This window comes from Zea mays, chromosome 6, assembly GCF_902167145.1.
Source record: "Zea mays cultivar B73 chromosome 6, Zm-B73-REFERENCE-NAM-5.0, whole genome shotgun sequence".
NCBI classification, from domain to species: Eukaryota; Viridiplantae; Streptophyta; class Magnoliopsida; order Poales; family Poaceae; genus Zea; species Zea mays.
In genome coordinates, this window is record NC_050101.1 from 52,385,043 (window position 1) to 52,399,001 (window position 13,959).

The 13,959-nt window shown below is 45.9% G+C and overlaps 2 protein-coding genes across 2 annotated transcripts; both read right to left on the reverse strand.

Annotated features, from left to right (window-relative positions):
- Window positions 1–2,371: 2,371 nt before the first annotated feature.
- Window positions 2,372–3,094, reverse strand: bz15 (beta zein). The gene has a single exon (NM_001112534.1). It carries the CDS (start codon window positions 3,041–3,043, stop codon window positions 2,507–2,509), a length of 537 nt encoding a protein of 178 aa, NP_001106004.1. The 5' UTR covers window positions 3,044–3,094; the 3' UTR covers window positions 2,372–2,506.
- Window positions 3,095–3,650: 556 nt separating this feature from the next.
- LOC103629299 (photosynthetic NDH subunit of lumenal location 5, chloroplastic) lies at window positions 3,651–6,591 on the reverse strand. The gene is made up of 7 exons (NM_001358049.2): window positions 6,493–6,591; window positions 6,202–6,381; window positions 5,444–5,594; window positions 5,250–5,338; window positions 4,382–4,436; window positions 4,218–4,303; window positions 3,651–4,081 (listed from the first exon to the last, which is right to left on the reverse strand). Exons 1-7 carry the CDS (start codon window positions 6,532–6,534, stop codon window positions 3,929–3,931), a joined length of 756 nt encoding a protein of 251 aa, NP_001344978.1. The 5' UTR covers window positions 6,535–6,591; the 3' UTR covers window positions 3,651–3,928.
- Window positions 6,592–13,959: the final 7,368 nt, after the last annotated feature.

The window sequence follows — 13,959 nt, forward strand, 5'->3', positions numbered from 1 at the left end:
GGAGTCCGGTCTGCTCACGGCGAGATAGTTCAATTGGACGGGTCAGAGAGATTCACGGGATGCCAGAGAAGATGTGGGTGCAAGGAATTGGACGGAGACTCACCGGTTAGCTCTGTCCACGCGCGGCGGCGGAAGGCCGAAGTCTGGTGAGGTCGATCTCGGGCCTCCGGGGAAGTCCGGTCTGGTCCGAGGGCTTGGAAAGCTTTACGGGCCACTGGCGGAGCTAGCCGAAGCACTGGCTCGACTTGGGGGTGGCTGGAGTGGGCTGGCCACGGTGGCCGAAGCTCTGGCGGCAATGGCGGGCGGAATTGAGCTCGCCGGAGCTAAGGAGAGGGGGCTGGCCGGTGAAGGTGAGCGCGGGGTGAAGTGAGGCGCGCACGGGGAGGCTTTATAGGAGCGGGCGAGCACGGTCGAGGGCGGGGCTCTGACATGCGCTCGGGGCGTGCGCGGCGAACACCAGTGCGCGCTCTGGCGCCTGGCACAGCGTCGAGCACGAGGCAGCGCAGAGAAAGGTCAAGTTCAAACGCGGATTGGGCCCAAATCTTTGAGATTAAGGCCACGATCCCGTTGAGAGATCTCTTCCTCTTAGGTCCCTTTGTCGTTTGTGTGTGGAGGCTAGCAAGTTTCGCTGACTGGATTAAGAGATAGAGAGGGGAGAAATCCTGTTTGTCTCACTGCCACACACAGGGAGAAAATCCCTGGTTTGACGTGTCCGAGGCACGCGTCCCAATGCCATCTCCTCGCACATGACAGAGGGGTTAGTTAGGCACATTTTTGTCAATGGGGTCATTAGGATTCGAGTTAGGGATCAAGGTGAACATCCTTGATCTTTGGCTCAAGGTCTGAATTTCAGAATTCTGAAATTCAGAATTCCCATTAAGTCCCCACATGAGAAGCTTGATTTGGGGTTTTATTTGAGTTATTTTGGCTAAGCTTTCTCAACCTTTCTTGTTGTTTATTAAGTATACTTCAATGTTTATAATTGGCTCAAGTCTTAATTTTAAATTTTTCATACCCTTTTCCTTATTTTCTTGAATTTTGCTCATGGTGCTCACTTAGGGTTTTTATTAGGGTTGCAACATTATTACCTTTTGGAAAGACCCATTTGTTTTGATCATGAGACTTTTAAGTATATGCTTGGTGAATTCTTTATTCTTAAGTTAATTTGATGCTCATGCTTACTTTGCTTCTCATAAAATGATGGTTCTTGGTTTGGCATTTTAAGAGAAACCCTAGGTGACACTGGGGTGTCACAGGACCCGTCGGGGAGGAGAGGTCCTATGCTTTGTCTATAGTCGGCAGGCCGACCTAGACACCTATAATCGATGTAGAGCCGAAGAGAAACAGAGAATTTGGGGATTGAGAGGTTAAACTAGAACTAAACTAGAGCGACTCCTAAATGTACAAGATAAAATGCAAATTTTATTGATTGTAGGTTCGATTGTTTATCCCAATCAACTGTATTCCTTTATATTTATAGAGGAGGGGTCTGGACCCGTTACAAACCAATCTCCCGAGTTAATTCCGCGAATTTAGCTAACAACCGTCACAAGAAACTCGGAACCCTAACTGTCTCTGCACGCGATACTGATGCGGACCGTCCACCTTGTCTATTTTGGTGCTCAACACTTTTATTTGCTGGTCATTACTTAGGTCAGGTACCACGTGATTGGTTGCTCGGATAGCTACACTCAGGCTCGTTGTATGCATTGACCGTGAATGGGCATACGATTGGTTACCTGCACTATCCGGGTGCAGCCTGCATGCACGGAAGCAGGCCAAGCATTTTTTCAACCCTCCGCCTGCACGCGTGGAGATGCTAGTGAGAGGCTTCCCGGATCGTCCAGGCCAGCGTGAGCATGGCTCCCGTTGGCACCACAACCAATCACGCCGGTAGCGGGGCTAGTTATCACCAGATCCTAGTTGCTGCATCCATCTAACAGAATCTTTTCGGGTGACAGAATGTTATCAAACTACTCGTGAATAAGTTCAAGGGATTGGCCTCAGTATCTATTAAGAATGATGTCTCTGCCGGAATGATTTGTTGTCAAGATAAGCCCCAGCAGTTCCACGGCTTCCAACTTCGTCAAGCCCCGCCTTTAAATGGAAAAAACGCTAAAATTATGTGTAAATTAGGATTCAAATCATGGTTGTTGCCTCTAAACTCACATTTACACTTATCTAGCCAATAGAATACACATGACTTTATGTTTTATACTCTATACTCAAGTATAAAGTTGCTAATCTCAAGCATACTACTCTACCCATATGCTATGAATTTGAGCCTGAATAGAGATTTTGAAATATTTACATGCCTGACAGGAGAAGTTTTGATTTGTCCATCATAGACATCAAGCGGCCGATAGATTCATTAAAACCAAAACTTTATTATGACCATGCATATATTATTGGTCATACCACACATGATAATGTGTGTCGTCTTACTGCATTATTACATATATAGATAGAGAGAGATGGATAGAGGAGATTTCCCAAATATCATGAATCAGTAGTAGGGCGGAATGGCAGCGGAGACGCCACAGGGGTTGGTGCGGTAGCTGGGCAGCTGGTACTGGTAGAGTCCACCCATGGCCGGCATGTTCTGCGCCATCATCATGGCCATGGGGTTGAGACCCTGGGCTGCCAGCAGCTGCTGCTGCTGCTGCATCAGAGCTGGCTCGTACAGGCTGCTGCTGGCGGCAGCGGCACGCTCAAGCTGCATCATCATCTGCAGCTGCTGCGCGACGGACTGCACGTCCATCATCCTCATCTGCTGCTGGCAGCACTGTTGCCGGAGCGGCTGGAACATGGCGCTCGGCTGCCCACACCCGGCGTAGTAGGGCGCCGCCGCCAGCGGGCTGCACTGCGGCTGCCTCAGGTACTCCGCGTAGGGGTACAGCCCGCCGGCGCCCATCATCGTCGTCAGGCCGGCGCCAGCGCCGTACAAGCCCTGCAGCCCCGCGCAGGGGCAGGGCATCTGCATTGCAGAGGCGCTGGCAGCTGACAGAGCCAGGCACACGACGAGAACGATGACCATCTTCATGCTGTTCTGTTCGACGATCCTCTCTACGCACTGCCGCTTTGCTGATCTGGATTGGATGATGATAGAGACTAGTTCATATGTGGGAGCTAGCCATTTATAGATGATCCATGGCTTGCATTCTGCAGCATCTTGCAACCCATGGTTTTGGAATGTTGCGTTGCATGACGTGGAAACATAGTACATGGATTTGGATTTACAGATAGATCATTAAGCTTTCTTATACATATGAATCAACTTTACATGTCAAGGGTTGTCAATGAATTCATACGCTTGTGAAGCTAACTTTGTAATGCCTCTTTACACATCACCATGACTCATCACCTTTCACTTCATTGTAGGCACATATACACCAATATTTTGTTGTAATGCTGTGCTAGTTGTTAGGATGCCTTGGATCCACATGACTTGAGCAGTTTGCATGCATAACTTGTGATGTTCTTCACGAATTTGTTTTAAAAATATATATATTGTCGGTCCTCTAGACGCCCACAGCACAAGGATGAATATGCTGGGGCTGGCATATAGATAACAAATCTATCACTGTGAGCGCCGTCAAAAACTCACAACCAATACATTGCTCTGAATGATCAACAGCTCTTGCATGCAATGCAGCAGAATATTTTTGTTCCATGAACCTTCATTCCAAGTATGAAACATAAGTACAAGGTTACAAGGTAACATCGTGAACAAAACCCTTTCCCTTAACAAGGCAGGGGAAAGTAGCACATTTATTCCAGCAGGGCAGCAACAGTATGCCTCAGATTTGGGACCTTACTTGAATTCGAAATATTCTCTATAATTAGCACATGGGATGGGGGGGGGGGGGGGGGGGGGGGGGGATATCGTCATCCGTCAGAAGTGAAACGGACAACAGATGAGTAACGCTTAGACCACTGGAAGCTCCCCGCACTCGCTGATGACTACTTTCTTCTTCGGACGGTCACCTCTGTCAGTCTCCTGTGACTCGATCAGCCTTACAATATCCATCCCTTCCACGACCTGGCCAAACACGACATGCCTTCCATCCAACCAAGGCGTCTGCACCAGTCATTACCAGTTCTGGGTTAGCTTTGGTGCTAGTACATGAGAGTATAGTTGAAACATAAATTGTAAGCAGCAGAGGCAGCAAAAGGGACCATTCCCCTGGTAGTTAAACACGGTAGTACAAGATTACCTTGACAGTGCAAATGAAAAACTGGCTGCCGTTGGTGTTCGGTCCAGCATTAGCCATGCTGACCACTCCAGGTCCAGTGTGAACCACTAAAACACGAAATCAGCAGGCCGTCAGTTTTAGCAAAGGAACTGGGAACCACACAGCATATCACTACTACTTCGTACATTTGAAGTTCTCATCTTTGAAAGTGCGTCCATATATGCTTTTCCCACCGGTACCCTGCAAGTGTAACTTCTAGTTAATCGCACGCAAACACTTGAAAGCTGCATCTTCCAATTCAATCTCTCTTTGTTCAACTGTTCAAGCACAAAACCAATCTTCTGTGTAGTGTTTTAAAAAACCCAATCTGCTAGACTGTACACAAAGAATTCGGCGTCCCAACCTTAAACAGTTGGGCCTCATAAAGTCACACATGGAAAATGCGTGCATCAGTTTGGAAAACAATACTAGGCGCCAACCACTTGCAATTTCATGAATTAAGACACAAATTGCAAAATGCATGTATGTATAAAGAAAAATAGATCATAGACATAATGTACTATGACAAGATTTTAGCAAGCATCACAAAGGTTACTGTATAACACAAAGCAGGTAGACTATCAGGAAACCAACTTAGGACTTGTTTAGGTGCTCTAGTATTGACCCCAATACACATGAGTTGAGGTGGATTGAGATGTAAATTAGTTTAATTTACACCCAATCCTCCTCAACCCATGTGTATTGGGGTCAATACTAGAGTATCCAAACATAGCCTTACGAGTAGCACAGTTCCTCTTTTTATTCACCAATTAAATGTCAGGCATAAAGTACTCTCAACTTGTGTAAGTTCAATCCACTAACCCCAAAACAAAGAAATATTCAGCAGAATAATCAACAAGATAAAACAATGAAAACTTTAAAAAAATTCTCAGTCATTTGATAGAACATATCGGCACATCAGCATGCAGCTATTCTTTATTTTTTCTGAACTGAGTATGGTCGGTGGAACCAAATATCCAAGTGCAGTACACCAGATAGTAGGTGAACACATACATTGCCCTTGTCAAAATCTCCGCCCTGGATCATAAAGTCGCTGATGACACGGTGGAAACTGGATCCCTTGTATCCAAACCCTTTCTCTCCTGCAAAAGGCGGACCTTGTTATGTTTCTCTTCAGGGCAAGGCAATACTCAAACTAATAAGCTTGCACAACAAGGAAACAGTTAATTTCCAGCAATCCCTCATACCAGTGCAAAGAGCACGAAAGTTCTCTGCTGTTTGTGGAACATCATCCCCATACAAGCCGATGACAATCCTCCCAACATTCTTCCCCACAGGGTTCCCAATGCTTATGTCAAAATACACCTTATTGGTGATTTTAGACTGAAGATCTGCTTCCTGCAAAAGGCACAGGAGACAAATCAACATAGGCATCCTGGTCCCTGGATGCCACACATTACACAACATAGGTAAGAGTATATTAACTGAATGCATCCACAAAACTGCCTAGCCCGCAGTTTCAGTCAAATACAAGGCATTGCACATCTGCATCCTCACACAAGCAATGGTTTATGTGGGTATAATGCACACAAATATAAGCCCATGAAGCACTGACTGCCCCATGGTCTCCTAGTGTCTGAAGATTCAATCGTTTATCAGAATAAATCATTGATGATGTGCCACAATTAGAACTTGTGTTGTGTCCCCAGAAATTTTAGTGGTGACTTGAATTTATCATGCCCATTGAATTAAAAGGGGATAGTCCAATTTATAACAAAGTGGATAGCAGGAAGTTTGACAACTAAGGCAGATGGAATGCCCAAAAAATGGTAAGTACTACTAAGTAGCCAGGATTGTACAATAGCTTCCTTATCACTCCATCCCTAGTAGGATAGAATGAAAAAGGATGCAAACTTTACCGCATGCCCGGTATCCACTTTAGCTGCTATAGACAGACAGATTAATTAAAGAAGAAAAGAGGAGGGAGAAGAACCCAGCATCGTACCTTGGGCTCGGCGCTGGCGGATGTAGCGAAGCGCGCGCGGCTGTGAGAGGGCGACGCCGCAAGGCCCCCGGAGAAGGAGACGGCCTGCGAGGGGATGCGGGCGCCACGGAGGGAGAGGAGCGGCGAAGGTGCGGCCTTGGAGGCAAGGAGGGACCGCTGCCCCGCCGAACGCGCGACGGCCTGCAAGCAACACGAGAGGGTCCGTCAGGTGATTGAAGGGTTGGGAGATGGTAAGAAAAAAAAGGAGGCGGGGGCGGGGGCGGGGGCGGGGGCGGGGGCGCCTCGGCTTACGAGGGTGGTGAAGGAGGTGGCAGCAGCCGCCGCCGCCGCCATTGAAGGTGATGGACTGATGCGGATACGGAGAGGAAGAGGAGGAGATTTGTTGTCTCGTTGCTGGAGAATGGGGTGGTGTTGCGGTCTTGCGGACGGATAGATAAGAAAGGCAAAGCTAATTTCTCTTACATACGAACCTCCACATATCATGAAAATTATGTTTGGCTCCTTGGGTGTACCTAAACTGAACAATGGTAGCAAAAGTTTGGCAGTTTTAGCTAACCGCAATAGAGCTCATATATAGACATTCAAACTCAAAATAGATATTGGGTGAGCACTATAGTACTCCCCCGTTCTTTTTTATTTATCTTATTTTAGTTTAAAAATAAACTAGCGGACGATAAATATTTGAGAACGAAGGTACTGATACATATACCTCTTCAACGAGTGATTCAAATACGATACCCATTTTAGAGGAAAGAGGGAACCCAAATATGAGGTTTCTCTAACAAACCCGTTCTATATGGTGTGAGTGAGAGTAGAGAAAGAAAGCGAGCTTAGGTTGGTGGGATTGAAAAAAATAGTTTTTTATTGATATGAGTGTCTAGAGGGGTATTGTTGTTTGAGATAATGATAGGTAAATAGAAGATATATTTTTGGGTGGGTGGGCTATAGTTTTGATCATTTCATCATTTTTTCCTTTCTTTCAACCTAGCCAAAAGAATCATTCTTTACTTAATTGGATTATTGGTGCACAATAAGTCAATAATATATTGACATACAGAGAGAGAAACTCTTTCTCAATTATCAGGTCTATCTGAACACCTAACTAAGATTGTCTCCAAGAGTAGAGGCATTGTCACACCCGGATTTTAGGGGTCCAAAACCCGGGCGCGAACATAATCACCAGGTGTGCTGGGACCAAGTCTCACACATATGATGAATCATGGCACAGGATCGAATGTCACATCTTTACTACATAACAGGAATTCGGTACAAAATAAATAATTACATTATAAGGAGACAACGGTCCAGCAACCCAAAGTTGACTGGGAGACGACGGCCTAGATCTCTCTCAAGAACTCATCGCAGCATCCTCCATGCGCCTCATCCTGCGGTACCTGTTCTTGACCTGTGGGGGGGGGGTGTGAGACAGCAAGAGTGAGCTCACATACGTTCATTGCTCAACAAGTTGTGGGGAATAATGTGCATGAACTCGCCAAAGGTGGGAGCTCACGTGAAGTGTAAGGCTTACCAAAGAGAATGGTTAGAGCTGAGCATTGCTTTTAAAGTTGGTCAAAATTTTATTAGCAATTACTAAGTATAAGTAAATATCAACCCAATTAAGTAGTAGAACAAAAGTAACATCATCACCTGCGATGCAATGCATATGACAAATTGAATTTAGTTCCATAAATTAATCATCAGAGAGTCCTGAGCTGCTCATGACCGTGAGCTCGGCTAGTATACCAGTTTTACACTCTGCAGAGGTTGTACCCTTTACCCACAAGTCATGTTACCCATCTGCCAAGGGTCGCGAATCCCATACACCTCTACCTAGGAAGCGCGGTAGGGCAACACTACGAGGCCTTTACAAAGTTCCACTAGCTTCCGAAAACCCGCTACAGTTTATAGGAAGCTCCAATGCAGGGTTCTTGCCTGACCGCCATCGCAGCAAAATCAACCAAGGACCTCCCTACACTGACCACTCCCCTACTGCCCTTGCCCCTTTCGGGTAAGGTAGTCTTCCACTAGCTTTTCTAATTAGTCAGCCAAGGGCGTCCCATTAAACCCTTGTGGTGGCACGTGTTTCTCAAGTTAAGCTCTATGTTCCAATTAACATTAATGAACTTGACATGAACATAAATAGAATAACAAGAATAATTGGAACATAGATATAATAAATGATTATCCCCAAACCATGTAAAGCAATAGCAAACTACCCAAGTGATTCAGGGGTAAACAAGGTAATGAGATAAACAATCTAGGGTGACCTATTGGGTCCCATCAAAATTAACCTATGCAGATCATTATGATTAATCAGAACATGACTGGGTAAAAAGAAGTGATCAAGGGCACAACTTGCCTGAGACTTGAGATTTCCAGGTACCAGGATGATCTTCAGATGACACGTGTCCTCACTGCTAACGTATCAATACAGACAAACATGGTATAGGCAAAAATTAATATTACACCAAACATAAGAATAAACTATGTGATAATAATCTACGCGCCATAACGAGATCGTAGAAACAAGAACCACTAAATTCGGAGCTACGGTTATTAAGTTATGAATTTTCGAAATTATTTAGCACCTAGAATAAATTAATTCAATTGAGCAAATTTTAATTCAAGTTTTATGGTTAAACAAAGGTACGAGGTGATAAACAACATTAATACAAAATTATTGCAACTGAAATGACTCAATTTGGAGTTAAAATGAATTAAATATGAATTAAACAAGTTTTAAGATTTATTTTTATACTAAAAATCAATTTCTAATATTAATTATCTAGTTTCTCTGTTATCTGGACTGCGCGACATTTACTAAGAAGCTTGAGGTTTAATTCGCAAAATCTACCAGACTCAGCCCTGACCCGAGGTGGACGGCGGGTTGATATATTAGAAGATCGAGGTTTCATATGTAAAGTTTCCAAGCCGAAGGGGTACCCCTCGACCAGGACCGTTCGATCAAGATCTAACCGCCCGGATTAGATCCCAAGCCTCGCGAACCGGTATGTGCCTATAGCCGTTAGATCTAAGATCCACGATCTCGATTTAAAATAGCATGCCCCGCTCTCGGCCGTAGATCAACAGACCAACATCCTGATTTCAATCGCCGAATAGCTCACCTAGCCGATTCAATCCCATCCACTAATCACGGAACGGACGGCTAGCACACCTTCCCCCTTCCCTCACCGGCCTGAGGCGGCGCCAGGACCTCCCCACGGCGGAGTTCCACCGGCGTGCAGCCGATTCGACGCCCAGGTACCTAATCCTCCCACCGGAAGCGAGCAACACTGAGAGCACCTAGAGGGGGGGTGAATAGGTGATCCTGTGAAACTTAAACTTATCGTCACAAAAACTTGTTAAGTGTTAGCACAATAATCGCCAAGTGGCTAGAGAGGAGTCTCAACAAAACACAATACCACAAGAGATCAAACACAGAGATGACACAGTGGTTTATCCCGTGGTTCGGCCAAGACCAACGCTTGCCTACTCCACGTTGTGGCGTCCCAACGGACGAGGGTTGCAATCAACCCCTCTCAAGCGGTCCAAAGACCAACTTGAATACCACGGTGTTTTGCTTTGCCTTTCAATATCCCGTTTGCGAGGAATCTCCACAACTTGGAGCCTCTCGCCCTTACACAAGATGTTCACGAAGAATCACAGAGCAAGGGATTAGCAACTCACACACGACACAAAGATCACAGCGAATACGCACACGCAAAACCCAGACTTGAGCTCAAGAGACTAGCACACTAGAACGGAGCTCAAATCACTAGAATGTCGAACAAGTGCGCAAGAATGAAGTGTGAGTGATCAATGATGCTCAAAGGATGCTTGGTATTCTCCTCCATGCGCCTAGGGGTCCCTTTTATAGCCCCAAGGCAGCTAGGAGCCGTTGAGAGCAAATCTGGAAGGCTGATCTTGCCTTCTGTCGACTGGTGCACCGGACAGTCCGGTGCACACCGGACACTGTCCGGTGCCCAGTTTCTTTCCTTGAACGGTGCAGCCGACCGTTGGCCGCCAGAGAGCCGTTGGCGCACCGGACATGTCCGGTGCACACCGGACAGTCCGGTGCCCCCTTCTAGCCGTTGGCTCAGCCACGTGTCCTGCGCAGATCGCGCGGCCGACGGTTGGCCCGGCCGACCGTTGGCTCACCGGACAGTCCGGTGCACACCGGACAGTCCGGTGAATTTTAGCCGTACGTCGCTGGTGAAATCCCGAGAGCGGCCAGTTCGCTCGAGCCAGCCTGGCGCACCGGACACTGTCCGGTGCACCACCGGACAGTCCGGTGCTCCCAGACTCAGCAGAGTCTTGGCTGCTCGAGCCAAGACAATTCTAATTGGTTTTATCCTGTTTCTAGCACTTAGACACAATACATTAGTCCACAAAACAATGTACTAAGTCTGAGAAACATACCTTTATCCTTGATTTGTACTTTGTCCACCTCTTTACACTTAGGCACTTGTGTTGGGCACTAAACCACCAAAATACTTAGAATTGGCCCAAGGGCACATTTCCCTTTCAATCTCCCCCTTTTTGGTGATTTATGCCAACACAATATAAAGCAAGTAGAACAAGTACAAAATCAAATCAAATTAGAACTCAAAATTATTTTGATTCAATTTTGACATATATGGATCACTCTATGCCACCACTTGGTTTGTTTTTGCAAATCAAACTCAAATTCCTATCTCTAAGTCAAATCCACTTGTAGAGACATAAAGAGAGGTTTTCCAAAGAAATTTGATCAAGGATTTCAAAAACTCCCCCTTTTTCTCATAATCAACACTTCTCCCCACAAGAGGCCAATTTTTGACATAAAAGAGTTTTGACAAACCAAAAGCTCTAATCTACTATTTTCAAAATTTCTCAAGTGGTAGCTGATCCATCTATTGCTTTGGCCTTTATTTTCTCCCCCTTTGGCATCAAGCACCAAAACGGGATCAATCTTGGCCCTTGAACCCCATTGCCTCACCAAAATCTTCAATTAAGAGCAAATAGGCAATAAGAGTCAAAAGATGAACTTGGAAAAGTTACTCTTTTCATCGGAGTGCAGTGGAAGTCTTGCATGGTCCAAGTCCACCTTTTCCCTTTTAATTCTCCTTCGAGACTAAAACAACCAAACTCAAGTACATGGTTAGTCTCAAAGGGTCAAGTTGTAGCACAGCTCCCCCTAAAGATGTGCATCACTTGCAAACAGGACTTGTGAGGTCCAGGGAGTGTTTGTACAACTTGAGCACCAAAATAAGCAACAAAATGCAGAATGAACATGATCAAAAGCATAAACACATGTATGCTACATTTCAATCCAAGTTCCGCGAATCTAAGATATTGAGCTCACTACGCAGCCTGCAAAAGGTCTTCTCATCTAGAGGCTTGGTAAAGATATCGGCTAGCTAGTTCTCGGTGCTAACATGAAACACTTCGATATCCCCCTTTTGCTGGTGGTCTCTCAAAAAGTGATGCCGGATGTCAATGTGCTTTGTGCGGCTGTGTTCAACAGGATTTTCCGCCATGCGGATAGCACTCTCATTATCACATAGGAGTGGGACTTTGCTCAGATTGTAGCCAAAGTCCCTGAGGGTTTGCCTCATCCAAAGTAGTTGTGTGCAACACTGTCCTGCGGCAACGTACTCGGCCTCAGCGGTGGATAGGGCAACAGAGGTTTGTTTCTTAGAGTTCCACGACACCAGGGACCTTCCTAAGAATTGGCACGTCCCTGATGTACTCTTCCTATCGACCTTATATCCAGCATAGTCGGAATCTGAGTATCCAACCAAGTCAAAGGTAGACCCCTTTGGATACCAGAGCCCGAAGCAGGGCGTAGCAACCAAATATCTAAGAATTCGCTTCACCGCCACTAATTGACACTCCTTAGGATCGGATTGAAATCTAGCACACATGCATACGCTAAGCATAATATCCGGTCTACTAGCACATAAATAAAGTAAAGACCCTATCATTGACCGGTATGCTTTTTGATCAACGGACTTACCTCCTTTGTTGAGGTTGGTGTGTCCGTCGGCCCCCATCGGAGTCTTTGCGGGCTTGGCGTCCTTCATCCCAAACCGCTTTAGCAGATCTTGCGTGTACTTTGTTTGGGAGATGAAGGTGCCGTCTTTGAGTTGCTTCACTTGGAACCCAAGGAAGTAGTTCAACTCGCCCATCATCGACATCTCGAATTTCTGCGTCATCACCCTGCTAAACTCTTCACAAGACTTTTGGTTAGTAGAACCAAATATTATGTCATCGACATAAATTTGGCACACAAACAAATCACCATCACATGTCTTAGTAAAAAGAGTTGGATCGGCTTTCCCAACCTTGAAAGCATTAACAATTAGAAAGTCTCTAAGGCATTCATACCATGCTCTTGGGGCTTGCTTGAGTCCATAGAGCGCCTTAGAGAGCTTACACACGTGGTCGGGGTACCGTTCATCCTCGAAGCCAGGGGGTTGCTCCACGTACACCTCCTCCTTGATTGGCCCGTTGAGGAAAGCGCTCTTCACATCCATTTGGAACAACCTGAAAGAATGGTGAGCGGCATATGCTAGCAAGATACGAATTGATTCTAGCCTAGGCACAGGAGCAAACGTCTCCTCTTGATGAACCTGTTCATCGTCTTGAGTTGGGGGATGCACCGTTGTTGAGGAAGAAGGTTGATCTCGTTTATCTTGTTCCTGTGGCCGCACTTCTCCAATCGCCATGGTTCGTATAGCGGCCGTCGGAACATCTTCTTCATCTACATCATCACAATCAACAACTTGCTCTCTTGGAGAGCCATTAGTCTCATCAAATACAACATCGCTAGAGACTTCAACCAAACCCGATGATTTGTTGAAGACTCTATACGCCTTTGTATTTGAGTCATAACCTAACAAAAACCCTTCTACAGCTTTGGGAGCAAACTTAGAATTTCTACCCTTCTTCACTAGAATGTAGCATTTGCTCCCAAATACACGAAAGTAAGATACATTGGGTTTGTTACCAGTTAGTAGCTCATACGAAGTCTTCCTGAGGAGGCGATGAAGGTAGACCCTGTTTATGGCGTGGCAAGCCGTGTTCACGGCTTCCGACCAAAAACGCTCGGGGGTCTTGAATTCTCCAAGCATCGTCCTCGCCATATCGATTAGCGTCCTGTTCTTCCTCTCTACCACACCATTTTGCTGTGGTGTGTAGGGAGCGGAGAACTCGTGCTTGATCCCTTCCTCCTCAAGGAACTCCTCCACTTGAAGGTTCTTGAACTCGGACCCGTTGTCGCTCCTTATCTTCTTCACCTTGAGCTCAAACTCATTTTGAGCTCTCCTGAGGAAGCGCTTGAGGGTCCCTTGGGTTTCAGACTTATCCTGCAAAAAGAACACCCAAGTGAAGCGTGAAAAGTCATCAACAATAACTAAACCATACTTACTTCCTCCTATGCTTAGATAGGCGACAGGTCCGAAGAGGTCCATATGTAGCAGCTCCAGGGATCTTGATGTGGTCATCACATTCTTGCTGTGATGCGCTCCTCCCACCTGTTTACCTGCCTGACAAGCTGCACAAGGTCTATCTTTTTTGAATTGTACGTTAGTCAAACCTATCACGTGTTCTCCCTTTAGAAGCTTGTGAAGATTCTTCATCCCCACATGTGCTAAGCGGCGATGCCACAGCCAGCCCATGCTAGTCTTAGCAATTAAGCATGCATCTAGACCGGCCTCTTCTTTTGCAAAATCAACTAAGTAAAGCTTGCCGTCTAATACACCCTTAAAGGCTAGT